The sequence below is a fragment of the Fragaria vesca genome, linkage group LG5, assembly GCF_000184155.1.
Source record: "Fragaria vesca subsp. vesca linkage group LG5, FraVesHawaii_1.0, whole genome shotgun sequence".
Classification (NCBI taxonomy): Eukaryota; Viridiplantae; Streptophyta; class Magnoliopsida; order Rosales; family Rosaceae; genus Fragaria; species Fragaria vesca.
Window position 1 is genome coordinate 16,814,326 of NC_020495.1, and position 22,786 is coordinate 16,837,111.

The window sequence follows — 22,786 nt, forward strand, 5'->3', positions numbered from 1 at the left end:
GATTTTGTTATTCTCATCGTGTGTCCAACATAATCATAATCTTAAAAGTCTATATACATGGAGGTAAATGTATAACATTGCAACTGTAAAATTGGATCATATGTAATAACAAACTAAGATGCAGGTCAACTATTTGAGTTGCCTCTAAACCAAACTACTGAATGTCTGAATCACCTAAAAAATAATTTCAATATTAAAACTCAAAACATAGTTGACATGAGGTCGATTGTATTGTTGTTTTGAAGCTTGGGGTTTTTTCTTTCTCATAGCCTGGCAACAAAGCTAGAAGGTTGAAATCTCTCCAAGAAATTCAAATTATCATCTTTATAGACTCTTTCGTCGTCCTTTCTTGTTTTCAATTATTGAAATATGATTATACATAATGTAGTGTGAGATGACGATGGCGATGAACTGTGTTGAAGACTCGAGAAAGACGATATTGGCTTACAATAAAATAAGGGTAAAGTGGGTTATGTGTGAGAAAAGATAATTACCAAAAAAATTATGATGTGTATCAAGTGATTTAGGACGTGTGAATAAAATTTCTCTTATTCATTTCCCTAAAAAAAAAATGTGTGTAGACTCTTCGGGTCGGGTTATGGTGTGGATGTAGTTAAATAGGTTTCCTGGGTAATTGGGTAAAGAATCCAAAGATGATTTTACAAGCTCTGGATGCGAACCGAAAGACTGAGAAAGAGCTACTCTTCTTCTGCTAGCTAGCTCACCAACATCTCAACTCTCCTCAGCCGCCAATCTGGTCCCACCAATCTTCTCTATCACTTTCCCCATATCTCTGCACTGAAGCTCGCCTCCCGTGGCTTCTCTGGGATATTCTTCGTTTCGGGTTAGGGTTTCGCTGGGCTACGGTAATTCTGCCTCCCTTCCATGTTCTGAGGTTTCAATTCCACTCCTTGCTTACTGCTTTGGGTATTTCTGCAATTTTGTAAATTTAGTTTCTCGTATTGGGTAGTTGAAGATTTACTTATTTTTAGAGTTGAGAAGATGGCTGAAGATGTTGGAGTTGAGAAAATGGTTGAAGATCTTAGGAACGAAGCTAAGGCTTCGGAATTAGCTGTGACTGTGGGTGCCCAGAGAGAAGATGAGGGAATTGGAAACATGTTTCAAGATGGTGGGGTTGAGAATAAGTTTGAAGATGCATTCGAATCGAGTCAGAGAGAAGAATTTGGCAATGATGAGCTGGAGAAGGCCGAAGATGGTGGAGATTATGAGTTTTGTGTGGGTGACATTGTATGGGTTGAGACGAAAATAAAGACATGGTGGCCTGGTAAAATTCATGATCCTGCAGATGCATCGGAGCTGGGGATGGTTAGTCATCAAGAAGGCTGTTTACTTGTCGGCTACTTTGGGATGGGGCATGTTGCTTGGTGCCGTCGACGCCAACTGAAGCCTTTTGCGCTGTTGTTTGAGCAGATTTCAGGGCAAAGCAAGGCTAGGATTTTCGTTAGAGCTGTAGAGAAAGCCCTTGAAGAGTTTGGTGGCCGTGTTAGATTGAATATGACTTGTGCCTGTGTTTTGGAACGAAATCGACTGTCGGTTGATGATGCAGCATCTGAGGGAGGAGTTACAGTTCCTGACCGCAACTGTGGGGGACTTGGTGAAATTTCAGTTACTCATTTTGATTCTGTAGAGTTCCTGTCACATCTGAAAAGTCTTGCACGGGTTGTTTCCAAGGTTGGCATACTTGATTTCATTGTTATGCAGAGTCAATTATCTACCTTCTATAGCTCCACAGGGCATTGTCAGCTTCCTATGCATCTACTTCAGGAAGGAAGTGACACCGAAAGCGGTGCAGATGGAACCATGCTGAAGCAAACAGAGGAAATTGTTTTTCATCAAGAAAAGAATGATGATGGTGAAGGTTTTGCAAAGGTTTCTGGTGGGGGTAGTGCCGATAGAACCTCCATCTCAAGTTCAAAGGTCAGGAAGAGAAAGATGAAGAGGAGTTCTGAAATCGAAGAGACTGGCCTCTTAATATCACCAACAGTGAAAGAGGGAAATGCTTCCGGTATAGGATATGGTGATAGTGGAAATGAAGGAGTGACTGAAACAGGCGCAGAGTCTAGAGAGCGGAAAAGGAGTAGGTACTTGTCTTACCCATACGTAAACTTGGGGCAGATAGGATCATCTGCGGAAGGGATTGGTGCAACTATTGATGATGGACCACCTTCAAATGTTAAAAGCACTGGCGATAAGTTCTGGAGGAAATGGTATAGGAGGTTTACTGGTGTGAGTAACACATCTGGTAATTCATATTTGAAAAATACATCTTCTGCTGAGTTGCTTTCTGAATTCTGCTCTGCTGCCATCAACTGCCAGTATCCATTCGAAAATAAAGCATTTGATACAGTTGCTTGGTTTGTATCGAACTTCAGGATATCTGTATTTCATGACGAGCCTATTTGTGAAACCTATAGTAAGAACATGGCTGGTCAGGATGACGATACATATGCTGAATCTTGCCTGTTGGAAAATGTTGACCAGATTCAGGGTAAATCTGTGCCAAAGAAAAGAAATAAAAAGGCTGTTTTGAAGAACGCAGAGGATGAAGACGCTGCCAACACGTCAAGTTTAGTTCAAAGCCCTGCAACTGCTGTACAGGGTATGAATGTAAATGTTGGCAAGAAAAGGGGACGACCAAAGTTAGGGAAATCCAAGACTAAATCTCTTTTTGGGATGTCAGATGTCAATACCAGCATTTCCCCTGATCGGCAAATGGCACAAGATTTTTTAGCTGTCGGCCCTGTGGTGGCCTGTGATAAGCCTAAACGAAAGAAAAGAGAGAAGGCGGAACGCGCAAGTCAAGCGAGTTTGCAGATTAAACAAACAATTGGTATACCTGATTTGAATGGTAACAGTGTTATACCTACCGTTCTGGTTAATAATCAACAGAGCATTGGCCATGCCGCTATTGAAGGTAATGTTGAGCGTGAAAAGAGATTGGGGACTGTAGCTGCTTCAGAGCATTCAAAATCCAATGTGGCTCCTGGCTTGGTAGATGCCAATGGAAACAATTTGAAACCTGGTACATTGGTTGTTGATCTGGGGATTCCTGCTCAGGCTTTTCCATGCCTGGACTCTAACCAGGTTACCAGCCCGCTATCAGCTGAAAGTAAACCTGCTCCGAAGAGAAAGAGAAAGGGGAAGGTAGATCTGGAGATCCCTGTTCAAGCTAACGGCATTCCTGATTTGAATGGAAATGTTGCTGAACGCCTTAAACCTGAGAGGAGGAAGAGGAGGAGAAAAGAAGAAGCTTTAGCAACTGCTCTCCTCTTGACCTTTGCCCCAGGAATCCCGATGCCTTCGAAAGATGATTTAATTTCAACATTTTGTAGGTTTGGACCCTTGAAAGAATCAGAGACACTATTGTTAAAAGAGTCTAGTAGTGCACAGGTTGTGTTCATGGAAGGCGCTGATGCTGGAGAAGCATTTCAGAGTTTAGAGAAAGACAACCCATTTGGCACAAACCTTGTTGGTTACAAGCGCTTTAATCTTCCATCAGTTTCCTAGGTTTTAGCCACCAGCCTAGCCTCTCCGCCTAAAAAGAGATTGCTGACTCCCATACGATAGCTTGCCAATGGGACTTGCCTTGACGTCGTAAGGCAGAATCTTCAGTCTATGACATCAATGCTGGAGAGGTCGGGCGATAATCTTTGTCAAATGATGTGAGCCAATCTGGGGTGTAAAATAAAAGGCCTCCTACAGAAGGTGAGCTCCACATATGGTTCTTCCTCTGCTTAATCAGATTAGGTTATGTACATCTTATGAATGTTGTAGTGACCTTTTAGGGCAGGCTCTTTTGGTGATGTTCATGTTAAAAAACCTCTTTGATAGTTTGATGTGAGGGCATGAGTAGTGACTAATTTGCACTGGAGCCACTATGAATATTTTATCTTCTTTTGGCTAGGGGATGATCTGAACTGTGTATTCTGGAACCTGTTTGTAACTTTTTCAGTTGGTGAATGATCAGCCCGTATGCATCTCTATTGATGTAGCTTGTATTAAGTATTAACACTTCTCACGTTGTATGTTCTTTCCTCTGGCGTTTCTTCTCATTGCTTTACGAACTGACAAAGTTGTATAGCCTTTTCTGCATGAAATTATTGCCAATGCCTTTGAAGTGGGTAGTGACGTTAATGAAATGAATCTTGCAATTCTGAAACAGATTATTTGTATTAATTTGTAATCCATGTCGATTTTGTTTTGTGTGTGTATCAAGTAGTAAGACAATGTGTGAGGAAGCAGTTGGTTACTGTTTTTTTGGACAACAGTTGGGTTACACTTTCATGCTGATTGTACCGACACTTGCAGTCTATTGATTTATAAACCAATGTTTACATGCCACTTTAAATATTGTGTGGTGGCTTCATTTCTGCAAGCAGAAGGTGCCTGTAGTGTTAGACTAATATATAAACCAATGGATCTGCCATTTGACAATAGCTGACAGAAAAAAAAAAAAAAAAAAAAAAAGGGTCCTTATTTTGTGATGTTTGTTTTCGAAAGTTTATTTTCTGCATCTGCGAAAGACACTTTACCGCTTAGTGAGACTCATGTGGCAACTATAAAAATTTACCACTTGGTTATCACTTTAAAAACTAGTTATTAGTATGAGAAATTATTTTATAACAGTGCATATATTAACAATTGTAGAATTTCTCTACGTAATTATAGCTTCAAAAGGAGTTTCAAGTCATGTAAACATGTTTGTGTTGGAAGATTTGGGTCGATGGATGTTAATAACGCCACCAGATTTTATCACCTACAAAATCACATGAATACTCAAAATTATTAACAAATAATAATACTTATAATGATGCCAAAGTAACAATAAAATAACAAAATATAAATACTTATCTTTGATTATGAAGCTTCAGTCAAACACTTGTTCAGGAAAATGTTTAAGATTGAGGCGTGTAAACACTGCTCTTAAGAGTAGATTTCGCCCCTCGGAGACAATGTCTCGGTGTAATAGGTTTATGGCGTCTACCCTCCAGGGTACAACAACCGTTGATCCTCGTAAGCGTACACTCGCAATACTCGGATCCTAGAACCGCTTGATAACTTTCTTTGGCACTTGAAAGATGAATAAGAGAGCATATGATCAAGTAGAATGAGAAGACCAATGAGAAGAATATTATAGTGATAATGTACAACTGTTATATATGTATATGTCATGGTCATGAAGATAGGGATATATATATAACTCAACAAGGAAGATTTGTTACAAGTCATGATACTGAGCATTAATTAATCATAACTTTAGTCTTTGTAACGGACAAGAAAGAGTTAATATGTGTTACAATTGTAACAAACATATTTATGGAATGAAGGTTATGTTGGAAATTAAAGCACCAATTAATTGACTACAATTAACCTCAATAAATAATTTTTGTATTTTGAAATATCACATCAAAAATTCCAATAGTTTGTTCACTAAGTCACTGGGTCGAATATCTTTTCATGTTTGTGTATGCATGTTGGATTTGGATCGCTAGGTTAGTTCTTGTTCACTCTGAGTCAGTGTAGGTTGTGTAGGTTAGGAAACTGACCGGAAAGAGTGATTCGAATCGGTTCTAAAACTCAACCAATGACCTAGATGGGTGGAAACAAAAATTAACCATTGAAAACAAAGAAACGAGTCGAACCTGACGCAATGATGAACTTAAAGACACGTTTAAGAAGGATTAGTATTAATAATCGACCAATTAATTTTTCTTTATTTAATCAATAATATAGTGAAACTTTAGTTGAAATAGAAAGTAATGTAAAAGTATTTCTAAAGTGGCTAGTTAAAATAACTTTTTAGTTAAAATTTGATTACAAAACTGGCTCTAACGCAAAGTGCACCGTAACTCTCTAGTAGGGTCTAATTGAAATTTCAAAATAAATGAAGGGTCCAATTTGTAATATTCGAAAAAGCTAAATAGACCAGCCAGCCACTCTAGTGTCTGGAGTAACAAGACTGACTCTACGATCGTCGCCATGCTTGTCTCCGCCGCGACATTCCTCGCCGGCTTCTCCCTAATGCCGTGACCGGTGGCTCGAGTGTTTGTCATCCAAGTTAAGTCAGGTAGGTTCTCACTGCTTCGCCTTTTACTGTGTCTTCTTCATTCGCATCCTCGCTTCACTTGATAGCCTGAGTTGATATAAATATGCAATGCTTGTGCTCCAATTGAATTCAGAGAGCTTCTTTTGAATAAACCTATCTATTGGGCTTTGCATGTTTTTACTATCTGAACACTCTCAGTAAGTTTGAACTTGTAATGGACTTGAGAGTTCATTCTTTCTCTGTGTTTCAGAATTGTCTGTATTGTACTCTTTGCATTCATTTAGTAGGACTGGTACGCATAATGCACTTTCAAATATGATTTACTTTTCATTACCTCGATAGACTCCAATCTGATCATGCTTCTTTTTTTTAGATTAATCATATTGTAGTTTCCTGCAATCATTTCTGCAAGAATAATGGTTATATGTTCTCGTCATACATATAAGACTTTCGAGTATATACTGTTGTGCTTCTGTGACTAGCCAGGCAATTGTTTGCAACTTCTTGTCGACTATCTTTGCTGGGGATATCATTTTTCTCCTTTAATACCGGTTTCTTGTTTCTATGTTAAAATACATCTCTTCCTTCTCCCAGAATGTTGTATTTGTAATAAACAAGCTGAGGCTTTGTTTATTGTGTGTAGGAACTAGAGTCGATGTTCATGATCTTCCGTGTTCAGAAATGCTTTCAAAGGGTCTGCTTCCTAGGCAATTCTTCAAACTCTTCTGCCTTTTTGCATACTTGCTCATCTGCTGTGTCTCCAGTGGGGTCGTCACAATTGGAACGCCCAACAAGACTATCAGACCTTGACATTATCATAACTAGAGTTCCTGTTGGAAATAGTGATGATCAAGTACTATTGTCTCTTCAAAATGATCAAGCATGTAACAGCATTCAGCTCACGGATGTCCTCGTTCATCAATTGCTTCATCGATTTAGAATGATTGGAAGTCGGCATTGGGTGTATTCAGATGGGCTGAGTCACGGCCTGGCTATGAACTCCCCCCAGATGCGTATGATATGATCATCGACATTCTAGGAAAAATGAGGCAGATGGATCAGACTATGGATTTGTTAGAGAGAATGCATCAGGATCGTCTCGTAACGCTCAAAACTGTAAGGTAAGGTTATGAGAAGATTTGCTGGTGCAGGGAAATGGGAGGATGCCGTGAGGATATTTGATGGGTTAGGAAGATTTGGATTAGATAAGAACACCGAATCAATGAACTTGTTGCTTGACACACTCTGCAAAGAGAAAAAAGTTGAGGTCGCCCGTGATATCTTTTTAGAACTAAAATCACATATCTCACCAAATGCTCATACGTTTAACATTTTCAACCACGGCTGGTGCAAGGTCAATCGCGTTGATGAGGCACATTGGACAATCCAAGAAATGAAGGGTCATGGCTGTCTCCCTTGTGCCATCAGCTACTCAACCATTACCCTCTTTTATTGCCACAAATACAACTTTGGAAAGGTCTATGAACTGTTTGATGAAATGGAAGCTCAAGGCTGCCCTCCAAATGTTGTCACTTTCACTACTGTCATGTGTTATCTTACAAACTCTGGGGAATTCGAGGAAGCTATGCAATTATATGAGAGAATGAAATCAGCTGGATGTAAGCCTGACACCCTGTTCTACAACTCACTGATCCACACACTAGGAAGAGCTGGACGAGTGCCTGAAGCTATTCGTGTTTTCGAGGTTGAGATGCCTGAGAATGAGGTTCCTCATAATACATCAACTTACAATACGTTGATTGCCATGTTTTGCAATCATGCTCAAGAGGAAGAAGCCTTGAAAATCCTCCAGAAGATGGAAAGGTCTGGCCTCTGTAAGCCTGATGTTCAGACATACTATCCGTTGCTTAAAATGTGCTTCAAAACTGGCAAAACAGACAATTTTTTGATTAAGTTGGTGAATGACATGGTCAATGGACATCATCTCAGTTTTGATCTCTCAACATATACATTACTAATTCACGGTCTATGCAGAGCAGGTAAATGTGAGTGGGCGTATAGTCTTTTCGAGGAGATGATTGCTCAAGATATGAAGCCTAGATATAGGACTTGTCGTTTACTTTGGGATGAAGTTAAACTGAAGAATATGTCTGCAGCTGCTGACAGCATTGAAGATTTCATGAAGAAGCTCAGACCACATGTGAAACTGTGAAAGCTATGTCACTCTACTTGAAAAGTTGTTATTATAACATTATTCCGGTAATGACCTCGCAGCTATATTTTGAGAAATACCTTCTAAACCTGCATTTGATTCTCCAATAGCTAACAGCCGCATCAACTGAAAACCAGGTTTCTCTTCCCTCACTTCTTAATTAGACAAACAGTTTGTCCTCGTTTGGGGTTCAAACTAAGAGTCTGGTGTAAATCGTTTTTTTTTTTCCAATATAATTCAGGGTCTCAATTCAATTCAGGATTTGGTGTAATGTTGGTTTCTCAGATTTCATCTGTTGCCTCCGATATCTATGCTCCACATCTATAGCTGTAGCCTGTGTTTTACTCTGATTCAATCTGGAAAATTGGTTTAGGGCCAGGCATTTCTGGATTTAAGACTGAGGGTTGTCTTTATTTTTCTAGGAGGCAAACTAGATAATTGATGCATTGTGCATGAGGAAACTTATCCACCAGCGCTTTCCTGAATAACAGATGAAAAGATACCTCATAAAACACTTCAAATCCCAATAAGTAAGGTGCCTCTAAAAACACTTGAAAGTCTCACCAATAACTGTATCACCTCTAGGCTCAGTTTTTAATTTTGAAGTGGTATTTGACTGAATTCTCCCTCTCTGTTGTGGGTTGTAGAGTTACAAAAATGTTTTTGCTTGTTCAAAATATTCTTGCAGCCAACCCTTTCCTGCTAGTGTTGGTTGCTCTTTGCATTCATTTAGTTAGGGCGTAGGACCGTACCACGTATTGCTGTTTTGAGTAGGAAATTCTCACATGGTCTCTTGCTCATCTTTATCAAGTCCAATGTGATCTCCTTACAAAGTTTTCCTTCTATATTAAGACAGTGCATATACATTTTATTATAGTTTCCTCCAATATGTTTTGCAATAATAAGTTGATGTCCTTTCCATTCCTGTCTTGATAGATTTATATCTTCAATCAGAATTACAATGATGTTGGTGTTGCATCGTGTAGAGCAAACATGTTGTCAGAATGAGCGTTCCATCTGTCAAGTCTGATATGCTTGAATTAGCATGGAATCCACTGCCTGAAAAGAGTGGATACAGTTTCTTCATGTTTAGTGATTAATATGTTAGTTAAAAATTAGGGGCGCAGAAAATTGACATTTAAACAAGCTGACTGGGAAGTGTAGTATTAACGGCGTTGGTGCATTATTGCATGATGTATTTCAGATTACATTCTTGATGTTGTTTTCTTTTGTCTACTTAAATTCCTCTGTTTGCACTTGTTGAGTTGATCCCCTTATCGAGGCAGTCACTTATGTTCCTATGTAGAGTTACATGGTTGCACGCGGTTATAGTTGAAAATTGGGTATGGAAACAAACGGTACGTTTCACCCATCCAGTTGTGGAGGTTGAATATGTAGTGTTATCAAAGTGGTGAGCGTTAAACGTTATCTAGGTTGCAGTTTTCAGAATAATATTGCAATGTTGGTTTTTGACTTTACTAGATAAGATCCTAAGGCTCATGACAAGATGATATCACAACTTCCATGTTACAGTTAACAGGCGCATACTTATATGATGCTTCTTTCCACTTAGTCGGACTTTGTCACATGAGTGAAACATAAGAAAACCACGTATGTTCAAGTCGTGATAGTTTAAAAGAGGGTTACTTCGCTTGGTTTAAACAATGTCAGTACGTAGTTCAATTTTCGTTTTTTGGTGGATTCCTTTTGTTCTTTTTTTTTTCTTCTAAAGTTTCAATAATCGGAGTCTTTTTGATCCCCATTCTTCTCTCCCCTTTACATTCTCCATGATAGTATTAATTCATGTCAAGCTCCTGAGTCTAGTAAAACTTCTTTTCCTACAGGCGACGGATTGGATACCAGTAAATAGTAGAGTTAATGGACATGTGGCCAAAACCTCCATTTTTTTTCTTTTGAAATTGAAATAACTCTTTTTTTTTTTTCTTTTTTTTGCTGTCAAATCTCTTCACAGGTCCTCCGGCGGCGACTCCTTCTCCATGTATCTAGTGTGTTATATGCCCTATGTCTGCCCTTTTTTTTATTTATACCCTTCTTTTGCCGTCTATCAAAGCATTAAAAGGAAAATTGAGCAAGAGACTAGAGTCAGTTTCATACAACACTGTTGACATTTTGTCTGAGTTGGGACTTGCACACAAACCATATCAAGATGCCAACAGGTAAGGAAGCTGCTGCAAGGATCATCAAATTTGTTTGTGAAATTTCAATCTTGACCCGAGTCAAGGGTTGTCTTTACTATCTTTTTTACTATTTTGAAATTTTTTTTTTTTTTTTTTTTTTGAAATTGCGCAGAAAAAGAGGAGAGGTAAAAGGCGGAGAATCTGCACCCACGTGTAAACGAGGAAGAGGAGGAGTTTACTCCGGTTAACGTAATCCAATCCGAAACAAATTCGAATTCATCCTTTTATTAGGTTTATATTCGCATACCACTCTCTCCCAACCACTTCTCCCTCTTCACATACCACTTTACGCCAGTTCTGTAGAAGAAGAAGAAGCTATACGGGATACGGGAAGATGACGAAGGCACCCAGGTAAACCGATCTTTTTATTCTATCTTTTGTTTTTGTTTTCTGATTGTTTGACAACAACCCGATCTTTTTTCTTTCTTTCTGGGTGTACCAGAGCAAAGGATGTCATGGACTCCTCTGTTCATACTCCCGTAAGGCCTCAGACTATGAAGTTTTACCAGAGGAAAAACACAGCAAAGGATGATATTGTCATGGACTCCTCTGTACATACCCCCGTTAGGCCTCAGACTATGAAGTTTTACCAGAGGAAAAACAGAGCAAAGGACAACATTGTCATGGACTCCTCTGTTCATACCCCCGTAAGGCCTCAGACTATGAAGGTTTACCAGAGGAAAAACAGAGCAAAGGACGACATTGTCTCCTCTGTTCATAACCCCGTAAAGCCTCAGACTATGAAGGTTTACCAGAGGAAAAGGAAAAACAAAGCGAAGGTAGGCGGTGATATTCCGGTAAAGACTCGGGCTATCAGAATCCCTGAAAGTGGCAGCATTGAGGGTTCTTTCATGCCAGTACCTTCACAACCCGAATCCATGTCACAATGTAAGTGATTAGGAAAATATTTATAGCTTGAGCAGCATTGGTTTCTCATTTTTGAATACAAGAGCCTGAACTTCTTATCGATAGGAATTAAATACATCTTTTATATTTGTGCGGAGAGTTTTGTTACTAGACAGCATTACAGTGATTGCTTGAAAAGCTAATCATGCAGCAAGCCTAGGTGCATATTGAGTTCCACATCTTTATTAGGCATTCATTGTGAACTTTCGTGTTCTTTTTTATTTATATATTTTTGTATGTAAGCATGATTTGAGATAGTGTTGTCCATATACTAAATTAGAGCATGTATGTGATTGCAGATAACTTGAAGAATGGAGAATTGGTTGATGGCAAGTTCTGTATTGGTGATACAAGCAATATTAGTATATTAAAAAGAAAACTACATGATGCTACACTTCAAACGCCACAAAAGAGACTCAGGAGACCAAACAAAAAAGTTTACCGGCCAAAAGTGGTACCTAATCTAGGAATGTCTGTGCCTAGAATGGAACTGAAGACTCCCACCAAAGAGACACCAAAAAGGATGAATAATGTGTCATTGAAGAAGAGTTTTATTACAATCGATCTGCAAAAAATACAAAAGAAAAAAAGGCTGGGCAGGAGGAGAATGGAAGTAGAGAGGTGGCAGAAGATAGCTATAAAGTTTCAAGCAAACTATCTTGAACAGAAATATAATAAGAGAAGAGCTGCCCCCGGAATCAGTCAAAAGGAATTGCAGAAACTTTTTGACAACGAACAGCAGTTGTCTCCATGTTTCATCACCCAATCAGGAGGTAATTTCAAGTATTATATTTTGTTCACTTTTTTTTGAAGGAAACTATATGAATAAACATGACTATGTGTTTTTTTTTTCATAGATTTGAACATTGAAGAAAGCTTATCCGGAATAGTAAGCCTACTGGAAAGTGATGATTTGGAGCTGTTGGTCAAAAAAATAGGTATGTGGTAGAGTCATTCTTTATTCATCATTTCAGAAAAATAAGTAAAGGACTGTATTATTTTTTTTTATCTTTTAAGTTCTTTATTTTTTATAAGCTCAATTATATCTTTGAATTTAATACAGATACATTTGAAGTGAATATAAGTCATAAAAGTAACCATGGGATACGAGTTTGTTACCAAGAAAATGAGAAACACGGTCCTCATGTTGAGCTTGGTATTGTAGCTCATGCAAATGGTGAACGAGGTATGGTGGCCATGACAAAGAAAAAAGGACGCTGGCAAGAAAAGCTTGAGAAATTAGAACACGGTGAACTTTTTCATCCATGGAATCTTCAATTGCAAAATATAGTTAAGGAGGGGGATATACACGATGAGGAGCATTCTCAGTTTTGGGAGAAGGAGAGAGAATTATTTCGTGGTCGGATTGACTTATTTCTGACTCGTATGCGTGATATTCAAGGTATGTTCTTCACTACTACAATTATTTTATATACATATTACTTGGTTATGAATAACTACCGTATATATATAGATCATTGTATTTAATTGACTTGAAGCTTTGAAACTAAGGTCCGTAGGCACTATATGTATTATCTATGATTTTGTATTACCAATTCCCTCAGTTTTCTCACTTCGAAATTGATCAATGGAACTTCTGATTCACAACTCAAAAGGTAATTCTGTAGTCTTGCTTGTTATTATCGGAAGAGGATTGTGTCCCGTATACTTAGTATGTCCATGTTCCTTGTTTATGGATTGTACCTTTTGACCAAAAGAATTACACTCCAAGAATTACAATCCACACACTCTCTTTCACTTTTTTAATAATATATTTCCTCCACTCACACTCCACTACCTAAAATGCCCTTGTGTCATATTTTTTTCTCTCTGTTTCTGGTTGTCAATCAAACATAATTTTTTTATTTTTTTTGTTTACTTTTCAGAAATCTAGTGAAATTTAGCAAGACATTTTGACTTTGCCTGTAGTTCAGAATGAATTCCAATCATGCACCATGAAACTTTTTCATCTACAGACAAATTATGCACACATAAAAACAAGAGTCTCATATATTCTCTTAACCTTTCTAAAGTCATATACAAAATTCTCATCTGATGTGAGAGATACATAAGAATACAGTCATGTCTTCATTTTCAAAGTAAAAAAAGCTTCTAAGCCAAGCCTTCTTGATTCAAAGCAAATTAATGCCTCCTATGCCCTACTTTAGGTCTCTTTAACACGCACACTCAAATTTAGTCTGCAAAAACCAAAACAAAACCCGTATTTTAGTACAATGACCACATTAAACATTCAATTTCAGAGTACTCAAAAGAAATATATGAATACTTGATGTCCAAGAAAAATAAACCAAGCTAATGAGAAAGGGAGCTGCACACAATGACAGAACACAAAAGTTTAGTGTATGTGCAAGTAGAGCAGCTATGGACTCTTCTGGCATTGCTAGGAGGAGAAGAACATAATTTCGTTTAATGTATCTGGAACAAAGTACAAACTGCAAATTGGATAGAAAAAAGGGAATCTAAAAAACTGAAGAAAGCATAGTAAGTTAATTACATATCCATATACGTCCAAAGAGCTGCTAGTTGAAAAACTAAGTTGAGAAATCAAAGAACTAGAAGGTAATGCAGGGAAGAAACTGAAAGTTTCTGTCTTGCGGCCAGATCAGGGATAAAGCTCTTGAGAACGAAGATCTCAAGGGAAAAACAAGCAAAAACAGAGAGGTTCTTGCTGTAGGATTAAAGAAGGAACGATATATTGAGTTCTAGGGCAGAACGTCCCAAAGAAACTCTATGTATAATTTTATTCAAAATAACAAAGCTGTCTTACAAGACTCTAAAAGGCTAGATATATAGGCAATAGCAAACCCTAACAAAACAGGAAAGACTTAAAGAAAAATAATAAAAACATTATAAAAAAAATAATATCCTAATTTAGGACTTTCTGGATGCTCCTGCATCAGAAGGGGATTCGTAAAAGAATAGTATGAAAGCGAACTAGAGAAAACCAGATACGGATTAGAAGAGAAATATATATAAATACACCATTTTTCATTGTTGTCGTCACTAACAAGACTTTCTTTTAATTTCAGCAATTATTCCAAACCGGATCTCCTTCCTTGAACCCTATAAAAGAAGAAAATAATATATGAATCAGGACAGGGTAAACAAATAAAAACCGGGAAACTAGCGCTGGCAAGCTACAATATACAAATTTATTGCAGTTAATTCATTACTAGAAAAGTCTATAGTCTAGTTAGTAGAGGAGAAGTTTGAAGATTCAAGAAGAGGGTTCATTTCGAAAGTATTCAGAATGACCAATCTTCAGTAAGGGTCTTTCTTGTTGTCCTTGTTGTTTGATCAACTTCTGTGTATGTACAAATGTTGCACCATATCTATGATAATTTTAATCGTTGGCCTTATTGAATCACATCCTGACCTACTATCTGATCGATGAAATTTTATTTTATTTAAGATTCTCAAGACATTCTAACAAAAGAAGAAACTGTACAATAGGGATATTACTTTTACAATCAACTAATTTGAGCAATCAAAAATGGGAAAATATAAAGGTAAGCAATCAAATTCGAATCTAGGTAGAGCATTATTTTTCAATATCATTATAAACGAGTCAAATTGAACAAAGCCCATACCAATTTAAGAAGTATAAACCATAAATTTTGACAGAAATCTGAAAATAATCATTCAAAATCAAACCTTACTTTAGAATTTGATATAGGATCAGATGAGATCAGATGAGTTCGCCTCAACGTATTCCACAAGCAGTCACTCTTCATGGAGTATAGCCGTACAGGATCGATAATTTTGGGTGAATCAGAACGTGTTTCTGTGGAGAAGAGAGACTAAGAGAGTGAGAAAAGAAGAAGAGAGGTGTCGTGTTCTTGATGAAAAGAAAACGAGGGATAATAGACGAAATAGCCAGAAACAAAGAGTAGAGAAACATTTGAACTGAAACAACTCTAAGAAAAACGTTTGTAGTAATACAATGGTGATGAAAGAAACTCACAGTTTACTCACCCATGGTGGTACAAGTTGGCTTTTGAAAAAAACTTGGCGGTGTTAAAAATTTAGTATTTCTCTAAAACACAAAACCTGAGCAGTAAAAACTGTGCCTGAAAGCTAAGTGAGAGTAGTTACCCAAAAGAAAGCTAAGTGAGAAAGAGACTGGCAGAGAAAGAGGTTGAAAGTTTGAACAAGGTAATTTAGGAAGGATTAATCCTTCAATGTAATAGGTACAAAGACCATTGAGAAAAGTTTGTAACGAATTCAATTTTGCTCCTTGATTCATGATGTTACCTGGTTTGGTAATAGACAGGAAACCAAATTATTAAAGAGTATGATAGACCAAAACTTATCATATTTGCATATAAGCTAATGTGACATTTTTGTCGTACAATTTTTTCGTCTTTTATTTATAAATTGGTATTACTGTTAATTTAGAATATACTTAGATCAAGTTATTTTTATTGGTTTTTTTTCTCTTCAATTTAGAATCAAACTTATTGTTTAAATTTGTACTATGATTTAGGAAATAGAACATTTTCAGAATGGGATGGTTCAGTTGTAGATTCGATAGTTGGAGTTTTTTTGACACAGAACGTATCAGATCATCTATCCAGGTAAGTTTAGTATACCGTATTTTGTCATATCATATGTTATTTTGATTATGAAGATGATTAAACCATTAACTTAATTTTCTTTTCTACAGCTCTGCGTTTATTTCACTAGCTGCAGCCTTCCCATGCCAGCCCACTTGTGATAAGCAATCAAAAATTGTTAAAATTGAGGAGTACATAGAGGGTGGAACCTCGAAGTCAAGCTGTGAACCATCAAATGACCAAACATATGGTGAAGATATAAATATTGCCAGCTCTACAAGTAACTTGGTGTTATATGATGAGTCTGAGTGCTTGGTGTTATATGATGAGTCTGAGTGCTGGGATGATATTATAAGTAACAACTCGCAGACTCACTTTAATGCGATAAAACAAAAAGGAAAGAAGTTGAAGTTGAAAGCAAAACAAAAAGGAAAGAAGTTGAAGGCGGATGCTGAAGAAATAAACAATATTGAGGGTGCTTTGGTGAATGAAACACCTGGTTGGGATTATTATAAAAAAAAAATAGAGCTTAATTGTGAGGACAAAAGAATGTTGCAGCCCAGAGATTCGGTGAATTGGCAGGCCGTTAGACAAGCAGATGTTGATGACATTGCTGAAGTCATAAAGGGACGTGGACAACAACATAACATCGCAGATCGAATAAAGGTATAAAAAAATTATCTATCATTTCTGGAATAATTTCTGATTTATATGTAGAAAATACATATTATTTCTAATTTATACATAGTCCATGGGTAGGTAAAATCCATTTTTGTCATCAGTAGACTAAAAGCAAAAGATTTAGAGTTCATCCCTCTCCGTGAACAAATAGTACGTACTCTGAGCCTAGTTCTGTTCTGTGACTTCTGTCATGATGAACAGCTTTAGGGTTTAGGGTTTATCATCCTAGTCATGGACTCATGTGAAACCTACTTGCAATAATGTAGTATAATCTTTTATAGGACCCCGGCATAGTCCTTATAATCTTTCATGTACATCTATGACTTGATTTAACTGCTCTGATGCTTCATTGGATCAGTTGTTCTCTTTTCTTGATTGGGTCATTGATTGATTGATTGCTCATTCAATAGTGTGCTACCTAGCTCTGTTTATCTGTTTTATAATAATTTCCGGACGAAGAAAATTAAATATGTTTTATAATATTGACGTTGAAATCTCAAACTTGTATAGGAGTCTGCACTCTGGAGTTGCTTTTGTTCAGTTGTTGTATAAATTTGACGTATAAACTGATTGCCGTATATCTACCTAGTTGTATGTGCCAATGAAGACTGCGAACAACTTTCATCTATGTTTCTCTATTACTTGAAAGACTATCTACTCTAGGTTATAGGGAGGGTTTTCAACTAGTTTCTAGGGGAGATCACACACACACACACACACACACTTATATCATATTGAAGCGATTTTAGGGTTCATCTTGTGTGTCAAATATGAACATTAGGTAACTCCTTATCATGGTTTTCATATGGTATAAGAGGTATTTTGTGGTGTATGCATGATGGGCTGGTCAGCAGTTGACCTCACTGTCATATTTAGTTCCTCTTGAATGACCTGGTGGAGAGAAATAGAGTTGTAGTCGCTCAAGTTTGAATGTACATGGAACTTGATGATTCAGTACGGTAGACCATGATGAGTAACCTTGTAATGCTTTGTCCAATTGTTGTCTGAATTTTGATGTATAAATTGATTAATTGATTGCTCTGGTTCTAAAATTGTATGCTAGCTAGCTCAGCTCTGTTTCAGGAAATTCTGCTGTCACATGAACTAATTAACTTGTTTAAATTTGTTTTGTAGCAATTTCTTAATGAAGTGAATGAAGACCATAAAGAAATAAACCTTGAGTGGCTACGATGGGCTCCGGCAGAACAAGCAAGGTATGTAAATTGTTTTACATGCGTGATTTTAATTACTTGATATTTAATATTTGATTCTATTTTGTTGCATCTAATATTTTTATTATTTATTTATCTACATTTGTAGGACATACTTGACTACTATTAAGGGAATCGGTTTGAAGAGTGTAGAGTGTGTGCGCCTTTTAGCACTCAAGCAGATTGCATTCCCAGTAAGAGTTAAATAAGCAAGTATCAAGTCATGTTATATTCTTACAAGATTTAAATACTTATCTATTTTTTCTATTAGGTGGACGTTAATGTTGCCAGGATAGCCGTTCGTTTAGGGTGGGTTCCTTTGCAACCATTACCTGAAGATGTTCAGATACACGTATTAGAAAAGTGAGTACATATTATACAAACAATAGTGTAAACAATATATTAACATTACGTACTATACGAAAAATACTTATCAGCATATTTCATAGTTTTAGTAAATTTAATCAATGGATACTTTTTGTAGTATGCCAGTTGTAGACGATATTCAAAAGTATCTTTGGCCACGGCTAAAGAAGTTGCGGGGCTTCAAGGAATTGTAAGCCTCAGAATTTTCTATTTTGAAGTTACTTGTATATATATATATATATATATATATATATATATATATAACTATATTCAATAAGTACTTTAATCATACTCTTTAATTTTCCTACAGGTATGAACTGCACTATCACTTGATAACTTTTGGAAAGGTATGTATCTTGAAAACTTTTTACTCCAAAATTGTGACGTTTCTTATTGACTCTTAAGTATATGAAACGAGCATTTTTTTTTTTTGCAGGTATATTGTACCAAACGTAAGCCTAACTGTCACTCATGTCCAATGAAGAACGAGTGCAAGTATTATCTCAGCGCGTACGCAAGGTTTGTTCAAGTTTAGAGCTTTAGCTTGTGATTGATATCATATGATGAATTTTGAAATAATTTACTAAGATAGTATAATTAAAGGAATTAAAAGGCGGTTGGATTAACTCTGGTGTAGACACGTATCATACACAAATTCAATCTGCAACTTTTGAACATCTATCCATTTTCTTTACCTCGAACTCTCAAACACGTGAAAATTATCAATGAACCATGTTTTAATTAGAAATTGTTGTAAGGACGAGAAGATTAAAAGACAGGTAAACTACCATGATAAAAACCTTTATTCGTTCCTACCTTCTTCCTCCTCATTTGTCTTCTAACTTTTCTCAGAATGGCTCCCCCATTACGTACACACCCTTCTTTCCTTCAAATGCCTCTCCCTCAGATCCCATATTCATCATAATTAATTCCAACCTGCTAGTTTTGTAGATCCTAAACAAAGTAAACCACCGTCTTCTCTTCCTTTCACCCTTGAATGAAATTAAGCATAAATTTCCGAATCTTATTATCAAATTAAGCATGTAACTCAAAATCTCAAGTTATCCTGCCTTGTTCCCAGCTAACACAACTTTCTCTGAGTGAAGCCGCAAGTTCAAGGGTTTCATAGTGCCAACAATACAACCAAATTCATTATCACCCTCCACATCAACAAAAGTTCCCAGTTTTGTCATAAGATATGTCATCTTAACCCATGGCAATTTGTGAACATGCACCTAGAGTGAGCCCCAATGAAGACATGATAAAAGTTCCCATCCGTACTTCCTTTCCTTCAATTCAATGTCCACCGTGACGAGCGTTGAGAAAACCGGTCACAGTCGCCGTACTATTGCTCGCTTTGGTATTAAATTACGAGGTAAACTTTGTATCGGCTGCTACGGGTGGGCAGTCCGGCAGAAGTTTGTTTCCCTCTGACGATTTCGTCATTGTCTGCATCTTTTTTCCATTTTCTCTCTTTCTTTGTCTTGTTGAAATCTCGATTGCGGTAGAAACTGTTGAGATGGTAAGTAGGGTAATTTCTGAAAAAGGAAAAGTCGAGTGGAGTGAAGCGACAGATGAGTAACTTTGAAACAAACTCTAAACAATAATCATGTAATTGCCACTTCAGCTTTGCAATTGTTTATTTGGATTTTTTTTTTGTGTGGTTTAAGTCTAATATATATATTTGATGTAGTGCAAAACATGCTGCGTTACCAAAGTCAACGGAGACACAAAGGCAAATGAAAAGAGATGAAAATAATAAAATCGTTTGCGCTAGTCATCTTTCTTCTAGATGTGAGCCACCAAATCCAACATCACATACATTTATTGAGGACACTACCAAATTAGAATATAAATTGAGAGAATGTGAACCAATAATTGAAGAACCCGCATCACCTGGAAGGTCATCACCGGAACCAGAATATGTGGAAAGAGACATCGAAGACTTATTCACTGACGAGTCTGTAACAAGAAGTCCACATATGAATGCATTTGGAGGAAGTGATATTTCATCACTAGTACCCTTTATGACCCGTGAAGAAGCTTTTTCAATCCCAGCTCGCAGACTAAAAGAAATTGAGCGTTTGAGGACAAAACACTCGGTGTAAGTTTAGTTTCACTTTATTTGTAAAATGCTATATTGTTGTGTGTGTGTGTGTGTATTTATATATAGTTAACTATAACTATTATGCAGATACAAGATTGAAAAAGAAAGCATTTTATTCAAAGAGGTGAAGTTCATTATTTTTCTCTTCCAAACTCAAAGTTTGCGCTGACGTGAGTTACATCTCAACTTAATTATTGTCGATATGTATATTGCAGCTGAAACTAGAGAGACGAGACCCTAGAGATAAATATCCTTACCTTTTTGCGATGTGCAAACCAACACCAGGTATGACTTTAAAAACATACAAAATACTTTGAAATATATATTCACAAATGAAAAATCCTTAGTTATGACTGTCTATGAATGTGTTTGCTAATGAATTATTTTTGAAAATGTCAAAAGTATCTCAACCACATGAAGACAGATGCAGTTGCAATGGGTCTAAAGATTCATCATGTGATGGTGAGGAGACTTGTTTTTCTTGTAGCAGTCTCTCAACACAAGATGACACTGATACTATTCGAGGAACAATTTTGGTTAGTAATCACATGAGCCATGTCTGATCAATTTTTTAATCTGTGTTGTTTAAACAATTTTATAAATTTGCTCATTATTGCATGAACAGATACCTTGTAGAACAGCAACGAGGGGAAGTTTTCCTTTAAATGGTACATATTTCCAGATTAATGAGGTGAGTTTACTTGGTCTTTTTCTAGTAGTTGATATTTTATACGTATTGCAAACCATAAAATCAAGAGTATTTTAGGTTAAGCTACTATATGCTAATACATTAACTTTATTGTTTTGTAGGTTTTTGCAGATCACGAGTCTAGCATAAACCCCATTAAAGTTCATAGAGACTTGTTATGGAATCAGACGACAAGAGATGTATACTGTGGAACCTCAGCAAGTCATATTCTCAAAGGTAATTAAATATTATGTAAAGATCTCTGTATGATCTGTTATAAAAATGTATTTAAGAGATTTTGTCATGTAATTATATCACTAGTTATGATGACAATGAATGACTAAACATATTTTATTACAGGCCTATCAAGAGATGAACTTAGTGAGTGCTTCAAGGATGGTATGTATTCTACTACTTCATAACTTTTGTATTACTTAGTTAATAACTTCATAGCTAATGCTATAAAAGTAGCTCAAAACCAAATTATTATTGATTAGTTAGTTCTTTGAACATAAATTGGTTTGAACAAATTGTAAACTTCTAAATAAAAATTATAAAAAATTCTATATTGATTGCCCATATGATGACAACGGATATATATGTCTTTTGTTTACTTGGCGAACTTAGTACTGTTTTTGTAGATTACTTCGTTGTTATTATTTATAATTGACTGTATGGAAAATTTAACCATATATCAAATTTGGTTTTATTGTTTTCATGTACATTAATAACTCTAAGAAAGAAAGAGAGAATTATTATATTAAATTATTGAATTTCATTTCAGGTTTTATTTGTGTGAGAGCATTCAATCGAAGAACACGTACGCCTGAGCCTCTTCATGAAAGGCTTCACATTTCAACTGTCAAAACAGCAAAGAAAGGTAAGAAGAAATTGGAACCGGAGGAGGATGATGACTAAAGAGTTGAAGAGGCTGGGCTACTAGTTTTAACAAATATATATATATACACACACACACAGCGGGGATCCAAGGAGGACGTCCGCAAATGAGTAATACTGTGGATGGACACATGCCGGCTAGAGAGATTAACTGCAGCGGACATGGCTTCTCTACTTGGAAAAAGAAGTGCTTGGATCTGCTTGGGTTTCAACAAGAGAGTGACACATTGCTTTTGTACTATCCAAAGGCTGAAATCAATTACAAGCCCTCACGTGAAGCACTGGATCACTCTCTCCCTCTCATCCTATCATGTTCTTCATCTTCTCCCGAATCTTACTCTGTGAATCAACCAACCCAAATTGGTGTCTTTATAAAGAAGAGTTAATGAAAAATTTCGTTTCTGTTTTTACGCTATTAGCTTTATTCTGGATGAAAGCATCCTCAAGCTAAGGCATGGGTCATACGGGTTTGCTTCCAGATCCATGATTTGTCTGAATAGTTTTGGTTTCTGGGTGAAGCTTCCTCAATCTAAGGCTATCATATGGGTCATTGTGTATGTGTTTCTAGAGTTTGATTCATTTTAGTCATGGGAGATAAGACTAGATCCAAATGATTTCATTTACTAACCCTAAAGGGATGAAGGTGAAGCTCTAGGTTGAAGTTCAGTTGAAGCTCTGGGAAGATAATCTTCTATGAGTTTACCTGACTTTGTATTTTGAAGCCTTTTTATTATTGACCGTCAAGGTCTGTTTTGATCACGTGGCAGCTCCAAGCAGATCTAAGCAAACTATTTTTATAGCAGAGAAGCCGGATCCGCAGCGGCTCCGTGTGGGTTCCATCACATTCTTCCTCTTTCTCTTTTCGTTTTGACTACTTCTCTTCCTCTCTCTTACGTCTCTAAACCCAGAAAACAT

At 36.7% G+C, this 22,786-nt stretch overlaps 2 protein-coding genes and 1 pseudogene across 3 annotated transcripts; all 3 read left to right on the top strand.

Annotated features, from left to right (window-relative positions):
* The first annotated feature begins 788 nt into the window (after window positions 1–788).
* LOC101294948 lies at window positions 789–4,157 on the top strand. The gene is made up of 2 exons (XM_004299920.1): window positions 789–866; window positions 993–4,157. The coding sequence occupies exon 2, from the start codon at window positions 1,003–1,005 to the stop codon at window positions 3,526–3,528; it is 2,526 nt and encodes an 841-aa protein (XP_004299968.1). The 5' UTR covers window positions 789–866; window positions 993–1,002; the 3' UTR covers window positions 3,529–4,157.
* A 1,811-nt stretch (window positions 4,158–5,968) lies between these two features.
* LOC101295233 lies at window positions 5,969–8,310 on the top strand (annotated as a pseudogene). The gene is made up of 2 exons (XR_184696.1): window positions 5,969–6,088; window positions 6,711–8,310. The product of XR_184696.1 is annotated as a pentatricopeptide repeat-containing protein At3g04130, mitochondrial-like (transcript).
* A 2,264-nt stretch (window positions 8,311–10,574) lies between these two features.
* Window positions 10,575–22,032, top strand: LOC101294954 (protein ROS1-like). The gene is made up of 21 exons (XM_004301481.1): window positions 10,575–10,789; window positions 10,881–11,326; window positions 11,644–12,117; window positions 12,202–12,282; window positions 12,408–12,746; window positions 15,852–15,942; window positions 16,032–16,587; window positions 17,737–17,816; window positions 17,923–18,007; window positions 18,085–18,176; window positions 18,298–18,369; window positions 18,490–18,526; window positions 18,616–18,698; window positions 19,873–20,283; window positions 20,374–20,410; window positions 20,502–20,571; window positions 20,689–20,822; window positions 20,912–20,977; window positions 21,097–21,211; window positions 21,335–21,373; window positions 21,759–22,032. Exons 1-21 carry the CDS (start codon window positions 10,773–10,775, stop codon window positions 21,890–21,892), a joined length of 3,459 nt encoding a protein of 1,152 aa, XP_004301529.1. The 5' UTR covers window positions 10,575–10,772; the 3' UTR covers window positions 21,893–22,032.
* The last annotated feature ends 754 nt before the right edge of the window (window positions 22,033–22,786 follow it).

Coding starts and splice junctions, on each gene's coding strand:
- LOC101294948 (XM_004299920.1), top strand. CDS start 1,003: ATGGCTGAAGATGTTGGAGTTGAGAAAATGGTTGAAGATCTTAGGAAC.
- LOC101294954 (XM_004301481.1), top strand. Junction 18,177..18,297: donor CAGATACACGTATTAGAAAA/GTGAGTACATAT, acceptor TACTTTTTGTAG/TATGCCAGTTGTAGACGATA. Junction 20,978..21,096: donor CATATTTCCAGATTAATGAG/GTGAGTTTACTT, acceptor ATTGTTTTGTAG/GTTTTTGCAGATCACGAGTC.